The 21,583-nt window shown below is 31.3% G+C and overlaps 1 protein-coding gene and 1 non-coding gene across 2 annotated transcripts in view; one reads left to right on the top strand and one right to left on the bottom strand.

Annotated features, from left to right (window-relative positions):
- Window positions 1-20,053, bottom strand: part of LOC132735755 (uncharacterized) — a 73,949-nt gene extending 53,896 nt beyond the window's left edge. The window contains exons 1-3 of the mRNA XM_060722747.1: window positions 19,988-20,053; window positions 15,510-15,890; window positions 13,147-14,271 (exon numbers count right to left, since the gene is read on the bottom strand). Coding sequence (XP_060578730.1) covers window positions 13,147-14,271; window positions 15,510-15,890; window positions 19,988-20,053 — 1,572 coding nt within the window. The remainder of the gene's footprint in view (window positions 1-13,146; window positions 14,272-15,509; window positions 15,891-19,987) is intronic.
- On the top strand, window positions 16,867-16,952 carry Trnay-gua (transfer RNA tyrosine (anticodon GUA)). Its single transcript is given in 2 exon segments — window positions 16,867-16,903; window positions 16,917-16,952. It is a non-coding gene; the product is annotated as a tRNA-Tyr (tRNA).
- Window positions 20,054-21,583: the final 1,530 nt, after the last annotated feature.

Raw genomic sequence — 21,583 nt, 5'->3', positions numbered from 1 at the left:
TAATATTTGATAAATAACCCAAGTCAGACATGTGCACAGATAATGTCTTATTAAACTAAGAGAAAATGGGCAAATATTTCATCAAAAAAGGTTTTTCGTACAGGGTCGAATAATTTTTTTTTTTTTTTTTTTTTGGGGGGGGGGGGTAGTGGGGAGAGAAGGACGTTGACTGGCTCCAACAATAGTAGAGGACTTGTGCATGTAAAGCAGGTGATTAAATGCATGTAAAGATTATTAAGACGATTGTCTCTGTGCCATCTGATGCCTTTCATGATCACTTCTGAGTTTATTATGTCAAGGAATGATACAAAATATAAAATGCATTGCTTTTTTACAGGAACAAAATACCAGTAATTAAAATAACGAGCCTTTTGATATAATGGCTCACATTCATAAATGAAATTTTACGCAGAATCTTCATTATTATTTTAAAGGTTTACATTATCATAGTATTGTCGGACAGTTGTTAGCTTGACTGTTGGATTTTGACAGAGTTACGGCCCTTTTCGAAATTGGAAACTTCTACATTATCCAGGCTCTTGTTTACTATCAATAATTGAGAAAAGTCGAGCACGCTGTTCTTCCGACAGCTCTTGTTTTTATTCTTGATATGTCGTTAAATACATTTTTTCCAACGACCAGTAATTAGTTAGTGTATTTGATATGCTAGCGTTAACGTTTTAATGCATTATGCTATCCATGTATATTTAATTGGTATTTTAATGCCCAATTGATCAATAAACACGGCAGTACTTTATCAGCTATTTTTTCAACAATTAATGTGGGTCTCAATATGGAATTTAAAATTGTAAGAATTTATTTTCATAGCTTATACTACGGTCTATTTTTCGTTACGTTTCATTCATTTTTTTTCAATTCCCCGTTTATCAATATTTTGACATTTCAGGCTTTATTAAGCTCATTATTAGTGTACAAAAATACGAAATCACTTTTCATTTTTCACCTTAGATATATATAAAAAATACACATTCCCTTGAAACCAAAGACAAAAAAGAAATGCAATAAGGGAAAGTGCAATGAAAAAAAGCACTCCAGATAAAACGCAATTTATCAATTTGTCAATGACGAATCAAACAAAAAATATCTTTTTTTTTTGGCTCAACATCTGAAAAGTTAGTTATACGAAAAATACAACTTAGAGTAATATGTATGAATAACGATATTGCATTATAACATATACTGCTATTTTTGATCATCATTATTATCTTATTGACATCGTATTGTCTAAATATATTCATTTAAAATCGATTATGAAAGAAGTTTTACTTAAGTTTAAGTCCGCTTCATGGGTGTGTCATATGATGAATTTGTACCATAAAGCCACCCTTGACACCTGAGTCATATTCATCATCATCATCCTCATCCTCATTATCATCATTTTAAGAGTGATAATTAGAATAATTATCATGATCATCATCAGCGTCATTCTAACCATCACTGTCTTATAAGCATTACCATTGCCAACAACATCATACTCGTCGTGCTCCTCGAGATCAGTATAACCACTATCATTATCATTATCATTATGATCATCATTACTATCATTATCATCATTATTATCATCATTTTCATAATCATTATCATCATCATTATCATTATTATGATCATCATTATCATCGTAATCAACAACAGAACGCCAATAAGATAATTGTTATCAATTAACAACAACAACAACGTCATCATCAACATCATTATTATTGAACAACAACAACAACATAATCATCAACAACAACAATAATAACAAAATTATCATCTTCACCAACATCATCAACATTACCATCACCATCATCATCGCCATATCATCATTAAAGTCAAACAAGTTTTCTGGAAAGAAGAACTTTTACTAACTCGTATATGTGTTGTAGATTTAGCAAGGCACCTGGTTAAGTTTTGATTTAATGATTGAGTTTGTATGAGAATTGAGACCTCATTTGTTGTCATTATTTATTACTATAAATCTGTTGGGGCTAGACTGTGTACCAGTCTGGGAGATGTTAGTATGGTAACTCTGTCAACAGGTACCTGCATAAATTATGGACAAGAGGCCTGCAATTGTTGTGTTTAGGGAACTCAATCATTGGTTACCATCATAAATATTCCAGGAATCAGTCTGTTTGTTTCTGGTACAGTTACTTGATCAACACTTGTCGTCATAAATATAGAAGGCTTAGATTTGTCAATTAACACTTAGGTAACCTCCAAATATGGAAAGTCAAAGTATTTCATATAAATACTGGGACAAGATTTTCTGGGGGGCAGTCAATATTCAAGTTTCTAGATTGAAGGTTGAAGAATAAGATTCAAAATGCAAGAGTGAGATTTTAAGAGCTAGAGTCGGGATAGGGATTTTTGAGAGTTAATTCTCAGTGACTTATCAACCATGTGTGAGGAAGAAACTTTAATTATTAATTGTAGAGTAGAAATTTAGAACATTTTATAACAAATAAACTATGAAATGAAATTAAGAACAGTTATTGTGTATATTTTATGTGGAATTATGGAAGTAGTAGAAATTATAAATTACAAGAGAGAAGAACTTATAACATATGTACGTGTTCGACATAAACCAACGTATTCATGCTATAGTTTATTTCTGGTTCAATTAATTTCAATCGCGTAATAATTGTATTTATTACTTTATTAACTTAATCGATGCAAGTTACTAAAGAAAAGATTTTCATGATGGATAATTTTCTAATTTACATGAAATGTTTCGATAAGTGATTCAATAACTTTTGTTGGAAGAAATCTGAAACCATTGTTATTATTGTAAAAATATTTGGGTGCAACTTCTCCTTTATGTGATGAGTAAACGACCGTCCGTTATCTAAAGGTTAGACGGGTTTATATTATATGAATTTGTTTTTTAAAGACACAAACTAAAGGACTGCGTTTCAAATAAAAGAATATTTCATCTCGAGAATACTGCTATCTTGAGGTAGATATTCTTAAATTCTGTCTTGCATATATTCGATTTCGATCTTCGCTTTCAGCACAAAAATGATAATTTGTCATAATTTAATCCGTGAATACAATACAACCAAAATATTTATACAAATCTCATAGTTGAGAAAAAAATGAATGATTCTTTCCGAATTCTTCTATTATTCGTTCAGTTATTGCCTTTTCAATTGAACACAATACCTCACAAAAATATTTATCACTTTCCGCTAATAATATATCATTCGCTGAATAGAGTGAAATGAACACAAACAACGGAAAAGAAAACATTGATCAATCTAAATAAAGCAATGAAAGAAGCGGACAAAGAAGTAATTTATTGGCTTATTAGGAGCTACAAAAGTCATAGCACATGTCTTGCACACTTATATGGTCTCTTTTTACATGTAATTATACTATAGATAGCTCACTTGACGGGATTTTAAAGAAAATTATTTAAATGGCGAAGTGAAGACTTAGTTGGAAGAAATCGAAAAACAATTATTTCATGCAACCAAAAACAATTTTCACAGAAATATCAAAGGATAAGTTGTAACCAAATTGTTACGGATACACATATTGTTTAAATGCGCTTAGAAAGAAATTTATCAGAAATATCCGTGAATGCATGCATCAGTTTATGAAAATAAGAAATTTGAAAATATAATTAAGAAATGAAAGGAGTTGCTGTTAGTAAAAACTCCCTAATAAACGATTTAATCAATCATTTTTGTTTTGAACCACTTATGCTAGAAGAGCGAATTCCACAATAACGTTGATTTAAACCACACATTTATTTCAACAGAACAAAAGAGTTGTATGTTAGATTATCAATATATCAAAATACCACCTGTAGTACATAGTAATTTATCATTTAATAAGACATAACCATCCTTAACAAAACTCTAAACCCCCAACAGTGTTTCATTTTTACGAAGACGAAAATATTATCTACTACGCAGGGTAGTTTTTGAAAACTTTATAGAAACTATGTTTGCGACTTTTGTAGAAGGCAAGGAGGAAAATATTTCCATTAAAGACTTTAAACATCTGAGTTTCAAAAAAATAACTGGTCAAAACTGGTGAAACACAATAAAAATCGCTCCTTGTGGAGAAACTAATACGTGTATACCATTGCAATTGAAACGCGGAACAATCCATATGGCAAAAAATCCATTTTCGCCAAACTGATTACTTTCAATATAATTTTTATTTTTTTTTATTATAGAACTAAAAAGTCAATGTGCTTTATCTCCTGGAGTCAATGCTATATAGATCCGAACTATTTTTAAAAAATGAATAGATGAACAGAAACATGTTCGAGTGAGAAAAAAATGTTGTTCCAACAACTTCTCTACACCTCATGAAAAATTCATATACTTTTTGATGTCATTTGTTTTATCTTTGTAAAATCTGAGGTTGAAAACTTCTACGATAACTAGATTATCAAATTAAAAAGTATGCTATTTTGAATAAAGAATATATAAACCATACCTAATAAGGAAATAGTTCGTGCAGTTATATCCCAATAATTATAACAACACACCACTTTCACTAGATTTTCCAGTCTCATTGTTTCAGTATCCGAAATCTAAATGTTTAAATCCCATTAACATTTTATTTTTTATTGTATTTTCACTTTATTTTTCTCAGGGGGTAAATCACCGAAGTATCAGCCATCTAGGCTTTTTTCGTCACGAGTGAAAACACAGAAAGTTAATTTGAAAAATAAAATATCATTACATTAAGCTACTTGGTATATATCAGAGAACGACATCACATAAATATTCCCTTTAAAACTCTCCTCTTTATGGTATATCAAATAGCGATAAAGTTTTGTAGTGAAAGTATATAAGCGATATATAATATTATATATTAAAGTGATATAACACGGTACGATGATATATATGTATTGATCGGCTATAAAAATGTCCATTGTAATGAAGAAATAATATTAGAATGCTTCAATACACTAATCGTGAATAGATACAAAACTATTTCCGAAACTAAAATATAAATATGGTATGGACTTTAAAAAAACAACACCTTACAGCTAGCTATTCCAGCATTTTATACTTATATAAACATAAAAATTTCAATCACCTTTAAAATCCCACCTCTGTACATTTATATACAATAAAATTATGATAAAATACCATAAAAACTCGAGTAAAACTTTCATTTATACTGAAATAATCTGTTTTAAAATCGATATTCAATTAAGATTGTGACATGCTCCCAATTGGACAATCTGTAGTTTATTTTAAACATACTACTGGGAATAATTTTCGTAATATTTTAAAGAGAAAACATAAATAATTTACCAATTATTGTATACATAAAAGAGGTTTGTATAGTCTAAAGGGAAAAGTACAAGTAGTTATTTAAAACGTATATTGTTATTTTGTGTTAAGATGATATCTGTGAGCAAGTCAAATATTTATAGTTTTAGTGTATACTACTGACTTGAGTTCTAGTCAAATTGTCACGACTTGTACGAATATGTACGAACTATATAAGAGCAACCCGACATATGTACGAAAAACCGGTGGGGACATTTAAACTTCATTAAGTCCCGAATTCACAATTTTAACTTCGTGAATTCATTCATTCAACGTACGGAATATACACGTGCAAAGCATTTAAGAACATGAAACTTGTGTGTTCTGCATAAAAACAGATTTGAAAAATATTCATGCAAATGTAGAACCAGCTTGTCAATACATGTTGAATATTTGCCCGTGCACGTGGTGGGTTTACAGAAAACCACTTGCCCCTCACCGCTGTGGGTTCGAATCCCGAAAGGGAATTTGAGTTCTTTCATGTAAGGAAGCTATCCAGCTAGCTTACGGAACGTTGGTATTTCTACTCAGGTGCCAGTCTGTGCCAGAAATAATGCACGGAAGGGTTCCTGATGTCTTCCTCTTCACGAGTAGAGCTGGAAAGTCGCCATATGACCTATACTGTGTTGGTGAGATGTAAAAAGGACAATTGAAACTTTTATTTAAATTTAACTACAATCTTGTTTCTAGAGGTTTCAAGCATCAAAGACAATTGAACGTAATGCCATACTCTTTTACTCATTAAGAGAAATTGACAATGACCAAACACAAACCAGAATGCCCAAAATAAGCACAACTAACTGACGCGTGTAAAGCATTTAAGCACGTAAAAACTTATGATTTAATGTACCAACCTCTAGACACAGGACACACGTCCCGTCATCCACATGTTCTTGTTCCATGACAAAGTGTTTGTAAGAGCTTATATATTTAATCCAAATTGAATACTAGTTACTCATGAAGTGGCATCCAAAATCAGATTCAAGTCAATTTGTTTCATTTATAATTAACACTTCAGCAAGACTTTTATCCGGTAATGAAAAATAATAGATAATACCGATTTTTGACGTTTTTATAAAACACTTCAGCAATACGAAAATTGGTCGAAAGATATTTAATGGAATAAGACAAACATTTAATTAACAAAACATAAGATAATCTTATTTTCCACTATAATAACTAACTATAATAACTAAACACTTGCAATGTATTACAGATTCTACAAAATTTGTATTCAATATATTGTTTCAATTAAAATATCAATATTTAATCAAGTTACATTAGAATAACTTCACTACGGTTGTAAAGTATACATTATTTCTGACAGCCTTTAAACACGCAAGTTATTTAAATTCACATAGTTTAGCAGCCGGTTATTGAACAAAATGCAAATTATCAGAAATTAGATCATGGAATGCATTGATTTTACACGATTGGGTTTAATATTGTAATTTAAGATAGTCTGGGCGCCGTGCCATGCATTTGTAATAACCCCAATCATTTGTTTATGACCAAACTTCTAATTTTCCGACCAAGCATTTTATTTCTCAACATTCAATATTCATTTCGTTTAATCCGCCGGATGAGTTTTTGGGCTTTAAACACACACCGACAATGGCAAGGGTATATGGCGAATTTCCAGCTTTAGGGTGCAGAAGAACTTTGGGTGTCCATTCGTGTAGTATGTTGGACGACTAAAACCACTGACCTACCGTGACCTGATGGACAGCTACCTCACAGGAACGAATTGAAGTTCAAGACGGGATTCGAGCCAACACAGGTGAGGAGTGGCAGTTAGCGAGATTAACCACTTGACCACATATGGTTTGGGATGTAGAAAGTGTACTCAACTGTTTAACGTTATGCATACGATATTACTAAAGCCTGTAGACATTATTCTAACTGAAATTATTCAAATTACTATAATAAGGAATCTGGCATACGTAAAACACATAATGTGCTGGCGTGAGACTGGACGCTTAAATACCACTAACTTCTCTCATCCCATTTCTAAACATCGCATTCTGTTGTAAAGCAAGCACTCTTTTTTATAAACTATGAAGTATTTTCAATCTGATTAGAATTCAGCTCTCCAGAAATTACGCTACGCATTTAGAAATAAGTACGACAAGATCTGAACTTTAGCCAGATTGGAAGTATTTTTGAAATAAATTTACTGACAAATGCTTCCGGGGGAAATAAATGAGATATTTTGGAAAATTCCACTTTTCTATGACTTAAGCAATGCAATATGTCGTCCTACGTATTTATCCAAACTGTGCAATGGTAAAGTTATTCTCCACAACAATGATAAATAACTTCAAAATTAATCATCTCATAAATAGATCACTGTAGGCTCAAGTATTTTATCAATGTACAAGGCCGCATTTTTTAACTATCCCAAATGATTAACATTTAAAGAGTGCAGACAAACTAGTATTGGCACTTGTCAAGATACAAATGTATAATAAACATTACAAAACATAAAAATTATTAATTAAAAAACGACGGGCCTAAAGTATCGTGGAAAAAAACAATTTATTAATTACAATATTTAAAATAACCATACAACGTTGAGAATTGGAAATGTGTTGTTATATAATTACTTTTAGCAATATCTAAAGGGCGACATCTTATTGTAAATGGTATTTATACATAACTATAGTATATATAACTATAAAATTATATCAATTTTGAGTACAAAGAATAGCTTACTCACGCGTTAAGAAATTCAAACCGACCCCAGACAACAGATTTTACTAACCGTGTCATAATTTCGTTTTGATTTCGTTTATATTTACATATCAAGTGAAATAAAATATATCATTATCAGTTATCGCAATTGCGTCAAATATCTAATATCAAAATTTAATTGAGTTTTCACATTTACATGAAAAATATGTTTGTCAATTCTCTCCAAAAAAAAGCAAACTGTATTGTACCAGGATAATAATTGGTCCTATGCCTTTGAAAGATAAAAATTTTTCATCACTTAGCTTAAAACTGCAATTTACTGACTGTGACAAAGTACTTCATTTTCTGTCAGTTTTATAAATGGTATCATATATCAATGAAAGTCATCTAAACTTTTCTTTCAACCAAAATTAGAACTATCCAGTCATACATTTCCTATAGGTAAAAAAATGACGGATCTCTGCATAACAGTATTAACCAACACAAGGGTGTCCAATCAGCTGCTCACAAAATATTCTGTTGGAATATGCACGCCACGTTCTAATTTCCAAAAATAGTAACAAACAAGAGTGTAAATGATACTTTTTCTCAAAGTAATAGAGATCGGAAGTTGGTGGACCTCTTTGGGTGAGGTCGACAGTCAGCGCTCACCCTGTCACAAGGATGATAATGTAACAAAATACTATATAATATGTATTTTACCTGAATTTCGGAACACTCCAAAAACAATCCTTGTAAAATACATTTCTCAAATCCTCTACACAATTCTTGATTGTTTTTGTTTTCTTTTCAAATTAAATCCGAACATTTCAACATTTTCTTTTGCGGTTTTAAACTAAAGAACTAAGCTGGTATCACTAATTGAATGTTCTACTCTATGAAATCAAAACAATATCCTTCCTTTACATCGAAATGCTTATCAGCATATATGTCAGGGGCAACATGTCAATCAAAGTTAAAGAAAGTAAGGTTAATCTATGATGTTATCATTGATTGTAATTGACTAAATTAACAATTTAATAACGATTTACACTTACGATTTCTTGTAATTTAAAACTATCGTTGGTAAATATCTACAACGGCCCATAATCTCTTCTGTTATATGGTTCATACGGCACGTATTCAATTTCAAGACCACAAAACTAATTTTTCATTACCCTGTTCAATTTTCTGTGACAAGTGAAAGGAATTTGACACAGTTTAATAACTTAAAAACAGTAGAAGACGTTCTTAGAGGTTTAAAGATGGGTATTACGTTTCAACTGATATAGGTATCGTTTATATCTTTAACTAGATATCCTATATACTTAAAAGGAATTTAAAATGAGTGCGATATAAGGTTGCCAATAGTATATAAATAGTGGCTTTTTAAAGCGAAGTCCTGCGTAAGAAGAGCTCATGGCAAGTAAATGCTTCCGTTACCCTCATTTACTTTCATTCTAGTCTAAAGGCGATCATGAAAAGTTTAAAGAAATGTTAACATTGATTAACGGAAGTCATAGAACACTGTGCTTAGTGGTCTTAAAAACGAAGAATAGTGAGCAAAGAGGCTGTGACTGAGTAGGCTGTGACTGAGGAGTAAAATAAATGCAAGCTTTTTCCATGTTTTTTTTTAACTTCATAAGCATCATTTTATTAGTTTGATTAACTTGATTTAGTTTAAGATTTACAAATTATTTCATTTGTTTTATTGTACAAGATACATTTTTGCTATATTGTTTTGTTGTTGTTGTTGTTGTTGATGTTGTTGTTGTTTATGATGTTCTTGTTGCTGCTGCTGTTTTGCTTTTTGCTTTGTTGTTGTTGTTTTTGTTATTGTTTTTCTCTTTCTTGAGGGAGGTTATTTGTTGTTGTTTTTATCTTTGTTGTTGTTGTTGTTTTTTTTTCTTTCTTGAGGGAGGTTATTTGTTGCTGGCGTTGGTTTACCTCTTTTGTGTTTTATAGGGGAGTGGGGGTCTCATTGTTTTGGTTTTGTTGTGTTCTGTTTATATGCAAAAATGATGTCACAGCAAGGACGGTGTTGAATTTAGGACAGTTGTACCATGTTAAAACTGGTGCAAAAAAAAACTGGGGAAAAACATGCTGTTAATATTGCAAACTTACGACGCAAAATTCCCATCTATTTCGAAATATATATACCTGGGGCAAGTCGACTATGACATAAAAGGAAACTGGCGGGGCAGACGATATAATAGATAATAAACTTACATCAGTAATCCATTTATAAAGGTAATAAAATGTTAAAATAATAAAATCAACGTTACGAAAGTTCACCCTGAGGTTATCTACAAGTTTGTTGGTTTTTTGATTAATGGGATCTAAAGATATACTTTTAAAGAACATAACAGTGATTTTATGTAATGAAGATCTAGATTAACACGTATGTTTTCTTAATGTAACGTACATTACATGTGTAATTGATAGTAACATTTTTTTTTAAATCTTCAAAGTTATATGTCAGGTGATGTATGAATAATTGGAGTAAAATGGAGCATTGCGCTACTTAGTACATCATTTAACATCTTATAACAGTTTACTAATAGTTTAGTTTTTGTAACACATTTTTATAGATTGAACCCTTACGTCAAATTTGGGTGATAAACATATATATTACGTATTTATTTTAATATACCTTATTTTGATATCCCATTGTATGTGATTCAAAGTTTTTACATGTTTAAGTAAATAATATACAACTTATGTCAATAGTATTTTCTAAAAAAGATGTTATTGTTCATAATAGAATTAAATGTTATAACGTCATTTTCAAAAACTTTACAAGAAAATATATCATATATTACAGAAGTACCACATTTAGTGATGGCTCACAAACTGTGCACGATGCACGTCATGTACAGATGCCACGTGCACGGAAAATGCAGAGTGTAGTATTACAGTTGAACGGAAATTTAAAGGTGCTTTGAACAGAAACTTTTGATGACATATTTTAAAAATGCTAAGTCTTGATTAAAAGCAAAACAAGATATTTTGGAATATTGTTTTCGTTTTTGTCCTCTATTAGCAAAATTGACGAGAGTCACTATCGTGAAGTCATATATATAGAACACAAAACTGAACGAAAATCACGTTTTTATATAACTGGCATTTTTGACTTGAACCTCAGTTTGTCCCGAATTATCTCCTGATTTCTATATATACAACACGTTTTACTATAAATCTTGTAATACAATATATTAAATAAAATATGAACTTACGTGTAGCAACCATTTTTGTTCTTTTCACATAAATATATAAATATTCCGTGTGAACAACAGAAAATTAAACCTGTCAAGCAGTATCGTTTTCTCAAAGTTTCAACAAAGTATATTCATATATTTTACAAGTTCTTTTTATCATATACCATTATTTATTGTATGTACGCCCATAATTTGTATAACGAGATATTTTCCTCTTTACACATCATTTCCCACAAAGCTACCCTCGATAGTAAATTATTTTTTTTAGTCAAAATTGTATAAATCATTCAGTTTTGTAAAGAAGACTTCAACTGAAGTACTCCTTTTATTGTCTCATTTACATCTAAAATGTGATTTCTATCTAAACAATCTACAAAGTATTTTGTATCAGATCGCTCTATAATCTGTACAATACTGATTTTTAAAAGGATAAAATTGTTGGACAATGAATTTACCGTCTAAAAATAATGAATTTATCCCGTGTTAAGGTTTGCGACAGTAAACTTTACTATATTGTTGTGTATAAAATTCTAACTTGTGCTATACACAGAATTAAGACTTGGCAACGATCTCAAGTTTCTAATTGATTATTTATATATTGATCACCTTTTAACCTTTTGTCAACTGTTTTGAATTAAAGTCAACTCTTTTTGAATATTTTACCATAAATTTTTGATAATATCTATGTTTCATATTTTTTCAAATTGTAAAGTCTTTTTATCATGTATTGAATACTCAAAGAACTTAATTATAAAAACAAAATTCATTTTTATGAACTAAAAATAGGTCTTTGTACCTTCTAAAGGGAAGGGAACTAACCTAGTTTTAGACGCAGAATTATAATGATTGGTTACTCCCCTTTGGTCAACAAAACAAAAAAATAATATCAATTTGTTTCTGAACCTTGCAAAAAAAATCAGAGATAAACACTTGATTTGCTTATTTGGCACTGTAAACTGTCATTTCGTCAAGTAACGGAGCAAGCTGGCCTATAAGATAACATGTAAACATTGTTTACATATGTAAGTATTATAGCTCGAAATGAAAACAATTTGAAGTGCACAGTAAACAGGCCAACGAACACTCTAAATCGCAATTCACATATTAAAGGGGCATGCCTCCAAATGTTTTCGGGAATATTTCATTTGAACAAAATATTTGAACTGTGAGCATCTACGCATCAAACTATGTTTTAAGTGTTAGGTGATTTTTTCTTTGAACATTAAAACTGTACCGTACAATCACATTAAATACTTGGGGAACGTTTAAGATTGAGCAGACGACAACCAGGGGTCTGTGTCTGTCTGCAATTTAATTATTCAGCCAGACCTCAATTTGTTGATACGGCAAAAAAAAGTACTTGTGATTCTTTTAAACTAATAATCTTTATGTTTTTGAAAATGTGATAAAAATTATATCTTTATTTAATCTTATATCTTTATGAAAATTGAACCAAAATAAAAATGTTTAAAAGTTGTAACTGTGTTACTAAATACATTATCTATTAGTTTTAAACGGCAAGGTTTCTCTTTACAGTCCGATTTGTTATTTCTTACAGTTCGAACTTATTTTGTTTGTTTAGATTTCTGTATTTTCAACTCATGCATGACAAAGCCTCTTTAATGTTTATGTCGTAAAACTCAGTTGGTAAAGAATTCAGGAAGGGATAATTTAGGCTAGGTATATCATCAATAGATATATTGTACGGTAGACATTTATAACTTTAAATTTGTTTACATGTAATGTACATGTAATGTACAGCAATGTGTTAAGTATGCTTTCCCACACAGCAAGCTGTCATACATGTACTTTTTTATTTATTGATGTATATGTAGTTATATATTTTTATGTCATTGGCGATAATTAAGCTCTTAAATACAACTAAGAAACGGGAAAAAACAAAATATTATATTGTTATGACGAAAAGCTTAAAAATGACGATAACGACATACCTTACAACTGTATTCGTCTGTGGAGTAGCCACTGGTTCCTGCTGATGTTGGTCTTTCAGTCTCATTCCTCCTAGCAGCAATGGTACCAGAACCTATTGCCTTATTTTTATTACGAAACTTTGCAACAGGACCACTAACTGCTGCTTCCCGAGAGCCAATCGCTTCATCAAGTTTGTCGTCTGATATATGACACGTGCTAGTATCATTTTCATCGTCAGTATTTTTACCAATATAGAAGTCAACATTTCTGTTTTCATTATTGGATTCAAAGGAGTGTAAATTTTGTAATGTCGGAAAAACAATGTCCATATCATCGTCCTCGCTTGAACTTTCATTTTCACGTCTGTTAACTTTGGAAAAGTCTTCTGCAGACCTTATTACTCTTCCAGGTTCTGGACCACCAATAGTTTTCTTCGTATCTAAACGTCTGCCTCCAAGGTCTTTACTTTTACTTACGTCTTTGCCGGTTCGTTTATAATTTGGCAGCAGGTCGAAAGACTTTAGCTTTTTCCTGATGTTTGTTGGCGTTCCCTGTGAGTCTGAACTACTATCTAAATAATTAGTGAATTTGCTGTCAGTTTGCGTTTTCGGTGGACAGTTTCTTGGACTAATTCTGTGATATTCTACTTGTCTTTTAGACCAATGAATGTCACTGCTTGTTTCAACAGTCCGATTGCTATTACCTAAATCAGTTACTTTTCCTTCTGTCGCACTATTTTCAGTAGCACCGGCAGCAACAACAGAATCACTGACGTCATCAACATCTCGTGAATGACGAGACCAATCCGAAACTCCGTAACTTTCCGTTCGTTTCGGAAGTTTCCTGTCCAGACTTTGTGACCCAATCTCGAGGAAAGTTCCTAAGTTTTCTTTACAGTTATTATTCTGTTTTAAATCGGCAAAACTAAAACTGTCGTGTTTCCGGATTTTTGCTTTGTCTTGGCGGGAAAAACATACCGAGTTATCGTCTGCTCCTTCCGAATTCCTTTCCCGAAATGCAAATGGTTTAGGAGTGACGGTAGAGAAAATATGACGTGATGTCCCGACGCGCTGTGATGCCATTTCTGTCTCTCGTCTTTCTTCCCGACGCCGACGGCGTTCTCTTTGTCGTTTTCGCCGCTCCTCCTAAATTCCAAATTGATTTGAAATTAATCAAAACATTTTAACAACATTCCATTCTCAAACAAAACTTCTTTGTGAATGTTAGCACAGAAACTAATAAAAACCTTTTATATATTTATATACCTCAATAAATATTTACACTAAAGATGTCTCTTTTTTTTAATAAACTTCATTTTATCAGCGCAAGACACTTGACCGAGTGCGGATCGTCTGACAATACAAATGACATCATTTTACGAAAGATGAGCACGTTAATATCAAAAACCAGTCGTTAATAAACTCCTTTAAGCGACTTATTGTATACAAATTGAGAATATCTAAATGAGGTCTGATCAAGAGTATTGGCGGTTATCAGGTGATAGGATTTATGAGAAGACCGTATTTAAAATTCTTCAAGGTTTTGGTATTCCATATCATAAATACTACATATAGAATTTTCTGAATGAATGAATCCAGTATCATTGAGGGCGAATTCTATATCTTTTATACATACAAATTATGTTGACTTGCGATATTAAATGTCAATAAAGGGATAATCCTCCACTAGATTATGCATTATCAAAGACCGAAAAAATTATTTCAAAACTTATATATACAATAAGTTATTACAGAATAAGGTCAGAGAACAAAAATATCTCATAACAATAATGAAAATAGTACTTCATTCTAGTTTAAAGGTAGGATGTCCTATATATTCATTATATACGGTAATTATAGTCGAACATTTTAGTATACATGTAAATGCATCTGTTCCTTTTCTTTTCATCCATTTTTATATATAGCATTTTATTTTTCTTATAATTATAATATAATAATAATAATAATAATGACAATAATAATAATAATAACAATAATAATAAAGATTATTATAATAATAATGACGAGGATGATGATGATGTTGTTGTTGTTGATGATGATGATGATGATGTTGTTGTTGGTGATAATGATGATGATGATGCCGACTACGACATAAATGATAACGAGGATTATTAATGATGTTATAAGGATGTATCGATGGCAAAGAGGAATACAGTAAAAAACAAACAAACCGAATGAACAGGTAATGGATACTGGCTGAACAAGTAACAGACACTGACATATTCATAATTAAAATTTGCTTCTTCTTTCTATACATTCGTAAATATACACGGACAAATAGGATATAAAATACCGTGAACTTTGAAGAAGATTTAAGACTGAGCTGGCTACCTTTAAATAACTTAAAGTATTTACAAACTTACCTTGAGGCGCAGCCGATCATGTTCAATATCATTCTCTAAATTACGCAAAATGTTTTGTAGAATGACAACTACTTTGTCATTTTTCTCACTCAATGGGTAATCTTCTGTTTTGACCGAGGAGAATTTATAGCTTTGTCCTGCTGGAGTGTCCTGAAAGCGCTCTGGGGGTTTAATGTAGAATAAATGATTAAACGAAGTTACTTGAAATTGGATCGATGGATCTTGCACGTGACGTGTTATTATCGGAGCACGTGATTGAGACATCGGCTGGTGCACGTGATACGATTTGTTCTTGTTTGACGTCATCTGAACGTGCAAAGTGTCGTTTTCCTGCATTTTTGTATGTTCCATCATCTCAAGGCAGATCTCTGAGCAGACTTTCTGAAAGAATAAAAATTTAATTAAATTTATTTATTTATTTGTTTGTTTAGAACTATTTATTTACTAATAGGACTATTTATTTATTCATTTATTTATTTATTTATTTATTTATTTATTTATTTATTTATTTACTTATTTATTTATTTACTTATTTATTTATTTATTTATTTATTTATTTATTTATTTATTTATTTATTTATTTAAAACTATTTATTTAGGACTATTTATTTAGATGTATTTATTTATTTATTTATTTATTTATTTATTTATATCTAAACAAGGTATTCACAAAGGTGCTAGTCGCGCTGATTGTTTAATCACGGATTTATGTAATATAAATCCGTGGTTTAATATTGTAATTTATTGAATATAATATCCATATATTAAAACAAGTCAAAAAGAAAGAAGTTAATTTGCTGTGTATATTGTAATTGACTATAATATAACAGAAATTCTTGTATTTTTTTTATTTTGTTCTATGAATATTTTATTGCATAAGTATCACGATTAAACAAATTTCAGGTCAAAGTAATTGTTAATTTACTTTTAAACAACGCCTTTACGTATCAAACCCACCTAACGCTATGAAGTGATTTAATGCAAAAATCTCAAATGCCCTTCATTTCAACGGAATTAAAAACATTCAGTACGATATGTCAGGAATGAGGTGGCTTAAACTTTACTATCTATTCTGCACATTGATAAGTGAAAAAGGAGTGTTTTGAATTTTAAATCCCTAATGACGTACAAATGTATTGCAAGGGACAGAAACGCTATTAGATAATTTCAAATATTTAGGTTACTTCCCTTGCATTTATAAATAAAAAACTCTGAGGCGCACATTAGACTGTATTTCAACGACCAATGAAATGAAAGAAAACACTGTTCCGGACTATGATTTAACCAATGAAAATGGCCCGCCGAATACTTTACTACTATGGAATACTACGATATTTGAAACACACATTAACGTGATCCCGTGATAGCTCAGTTGGTAGAGCGGAGGACTGTAGTGGTACATCTGTCATCCTTAGGTCACTGGTTCGAATCCGGTTCGCGGGACTCTCTTTTTTCTTTTTTTTTATATTCTATATTCTTAAATTCTTTTTAAACTGTCATCCTTAGGTCACTGGTTCGAATCCGGTTCGCGGGACTTTCTTTTTTTCTTTTTTTATATTCTAAATTCTTAAATTCTTCTTAAAATTAGACTTAATAATCTGGTTCAAATTCAATATATCTTGCCAATTTTATGATAAATCATAATTTTTTCGTTGCATGTTCTTAACCCTTATCATACCGTGTAAACTACCACACGCATTAACCCAAGATTTCCAGTTTTCCCCTAGAATTTCCTATCTCTGGCCAGTGATTAGCATTTAATTATAATAGCATGGCTTGTCACCATACCACTGATAGCAGCATCCTTGAATGTTTAATGATCCTATCACAACTAAAATGAAAATCTTAAGTTTTTCATATGTCTCAAATGTTCTCTATATACATTCTTGAAACATGATAGGATCATAAAACATTCAGGGATGCTGCTATCAGTGGTATGGTGACAAGCCATGCTATTATCACTGGCCAGAGACGGGAAAACTGGAAATCTTGGGTTAATGCGTATGACTGTACAAACGAATAAAACTGAAAACATTCGCACCAGCCTGGATTATTTATGTTTAACTTGACCCCAGATTATAGAAACAATTAAGATAATTTCTACTGCATTCACTTGTAATTATTTCTTATCAGTATGACAGTGCTGATTAGTGTATTCCCCGTTGTGTATTGGATTACTAACAAACTGTTGGCAGCTGTGGTAAAGGACATGAAATGCGGGATATGTCGGTGTTGTCATTAATTGAGAAAGATTTTTTACAGCCTTTATGGTGCGTTGAAAATTTTGCAAACATAAAGAAATGTCACCGCTGTAAGTCTTAAAAATAAATATACGGGGGGTAAAATATGATACACAAAGTGCTGTAAACAAGCTTATGTCATGGAAGATAGTTAACACATAAATAGGAGATAGTTAACAAATATGTATCACTATAATCATATCATTATTAAGTATGTCTAAGACTCACGGATAAACTGGAGTCTTTGGATTATAGAGAGTATAAAAATTATCCTGAATTATATCTTTTCCACATCCCCTTATACTTATTTGACTTAACCTTTTGCTAAGCATTTGTGTTCATGGAACAGCAGATTCATTGCGATTTAGATTGCGGTCACTAACAGATGGATCATCTCTGTCAATTGACTACGTACTGCAGGTAAGGCTACCTTTCTACACCTAAACAAAATCATCGCATTCACGTACGAGGACAGCTGTCACATTTCCCCTGCTATCCCCGAATTTCCCCGATCTCCGAGAGGTGGACTGGGTATACACAAATGATTGGTGCATGGTAAAACATTGCTATTTTAGTATTGCTAAGACATCAGATAATGGATGTTACAAATGAGGAATCATAAATATGGAGCTTGTAGGAGTACATTTGCCGTTAATGTTTTTTTGTTTGTTTTTTTCGTCTGAAGACCTTCATACATGATGATAGTTACTCTTGATTGTGTTTAAAGGCACATCATGACCCAGAAATACATACATGTATTGTTAAATTCTTTTAAAATGTCACGCATATGTTTGATAATGTTTTGATAATAGATTTAGAACATATAAGATGTCTAACAACTGAAAAAAGTAGCACTGTACGTGCAGTAATGTGTCATAAAGGTAGCAAAATGTGAACAAAAAAGTATTTTGACTTCCAAACAAAATACATATTCACTATAATTATGCCAACACAGCAAAAGAAGCAAAGAGATAGGTCCACTAAGTGGCAAATGAGTAAACGTTTGGAAACTGTAACAAGATACCAAAATAAAGTTCCTGAGTACTAATAATTATTGCATTTCTGACGCATTACGGGCCTTTAATGCTAACTATGCCAACGTATTCAAAATATAAATATAAGAATCTGTTTAAAAATGTGATATTGTATTTATCTTTTCGCCAGTGAATAAGATAAATCATATTACCTACAAAGTCTACGGAATGGTACTTAAATTACACGAAACTTGATCTTTATTCAAGAGAATAAAAAAAATCACAACAACAAAACAAATGACACTGAAAGTAAATAATATTTAACAGGTATCAGTCTTTTATTATTAAGTCTCTTCATGAATATATCAATACACTGGGCGGTACAATAACATTGTATTCACGTTTAGATTTACTATTTACAACAGACAAGAAAGGTTTGAATGTAATGTTTGAAGAAGATCATTTACATTCTACGATGATCATAACATAAAATAAATTTGCATTTATTTATTCCCTTTAATGCAGATGTTTACTGGCAAATTGACACCTTCTGATGGAATAATATTTGCCTATAAGATTATTAACAGAACGAAAAACTCGACCGATTGTCCCAGTTTTTGTTAAATTGAATAAAAGATTTATCTGTTTCTTCTATTATAAGCATGTCATAAAAATTTCATTACGGTATTTGTTCCTTAAGAAAAAAGTACATGTTCTGCTAGCAAATCGGTGACGGTAGTATTCTGAATTGAATCTGGGTGGTGTTGGATACGTGAGGGGGTTATTAAACAATTGAACGGGGAGGGGCTGTCAGGGGTAGCCCTCTGGCCTACTGTCGACAACTGAACCAATGCAGACCAAGGTCATTGATTTTCCTCAAAAATGAAAAATGGTTTTATCTAGAATGAAAGATGGACAAGTCCATTTAGCACGACACCAGCCTTTGTAATCCGTCAATTTAACTAACTACATCATGATTCAGGGATAAACTTAAAAAGAAATATGCAAATATATTATAATAAACTGTATGTAAATTTAGACATTTGTTACCACACACATTGCAAGAATTACTGGGGTTTCGATTGCATGTAAATGAATTTTAGTCAATTTGATTGATTTTTTGTCATAAAGAACGGTGCCGCAGTACTTGTCGAGGATTTTACTTAATTGAAAATTATTGGAGGGGATAAATGGCCGGGGTGTCGTATTACTATCTAACAAACAAATAAATAACAGCAAAACATATCTTATCGATTTAACTGACCTTGTCAGGGGATTTTAATTGATCTATGTATATACATGTATCGTATCCTATCTCACCATGAGTCATATTTAATTTCATCGTTTATTATTTAAGTTTTTTATTGTAAAAAAATCGCAATATTTTTTGTCATTATGTGGATAATTACTTTATAAACGAAAAAAAAATCAACACATTATACCTTTATAACAGAACGACAATACATGACAGTTCACTTAAAACACTAATTAAATATAATACTTAAAGACCCAGTCAGACACACGTATAAAACATCTGTATTACATAGCATCAAAGTATTTTGAGAGAGAGAAATTACAAAATGACAGTTTTTTGTTGTTGTTTTTTTTTTTGTTTGTTTTTTAATTAATGAATACCTGACTTTCCTTAGAAACGTGACTTTGTATATATGTTGATACGTACTGACTTAAAAAAGAAGCTATTTGATAATTGACACATATTTTGTGACTGTCTCTAACTCAATATATAGGTCGAGGAATGTTTTTAATAGAATGATAGCAAAAGTTATAACTTGAAAGTAAATACCGTCTAATTATAATGTATAGTCTTCACCCTTCAGTATTTGGTTCGACTTAATTTTGACAAGATATATAATTACAAAAACAAAATTACAACATGAACAGTATCTGCCATACATCTATACTCATCATTCAAATTTCTTTAGAAATAGGGGCGTCTTAAGATATAATAATTAAATTTCTGTATGAAGATTTTGTAACAGCGAACAAATATTTTATGATTTGATCAGTCAATGATTATAATCAAATATTTCGTCTGCAAAGATGTTACAGCAACAAACAGGTATATATATTCTGTTTTGATGGATATTGTGTCAGCCAAAGAAGTATGGTGGCTGAGTTCTGCCATTTCGTGTCTTCGTGCCGACACCCTCAAAAGTCGAAGGCGAAGACACGATAAGTGAGTGAGCATATTATAGTGTCTTCCTGTGTCTTCGCCTGCGGGATACACTAAGACACGAAATGGCAAAAATCAGCCGCCATAGAAAAGTAACGCATTATATAAGGTGGCATTTGAATCCCAACCATGGAGAGCATTGTGAAAAATTTATAACATGTTAATATAAAATACGTAAAATGTAGACTTCAACATGACTCGCACCCACTAGCACCGGCTTAAGCGCTTTTCAATCCCTCACTCTTGAGTATAGGAATTACTGGTACCGAAGCACCAGAAAAATACACGATAACAACCTTAATATCATGAAATATTTCCGTTTTTTGTATCTTGCATATTTAAGCAAATATTTAGTAATGCAATGTTACATTATACGAACATTTGATACAAGATATAAATCAGAAGTCATTGTCTAGATATATTAGTCATCACGCAGATAGGAAATATTTCGTCTAAGCAGTTTTAAATTGATACCGTAAAATGTTCTGTTATACGGTGTCATCTGTTTTCACACACAAAAAAATGTTCTAACGTCAAGGAATAATTTAGTTTGAAAGCATTTGGGTTTATAAAGATTTGTTTTGCGGCTTGCGTTATGGTGATGGTGAGGATGATGATGATGATATTGTTGCTGATGATTCTAGTTGTGGTGATGATGATGATGAT

The sequence above is a fragment of the Ruditapes philippinarum genome, unplaced genomic scaffold, assembly GCF_026571515.1.
Source record: "Ruditapes philippinarum isolate M1 unplaced genomic scaffold, ASM2657151v2 ctg201_1_1_1_1, whole genome shotgun sequence".
Classification (NCBI taxonomy): domain Eukaryota; kingdom Metazoa; phylum Mollusca; class Bivalvia; order Venerida; family Veneridae; genus Ruditapes; species Ruditapes philippinarum.
This window is presented reverse-complemented; position numbering and strand designations above follow the sequence as displayed.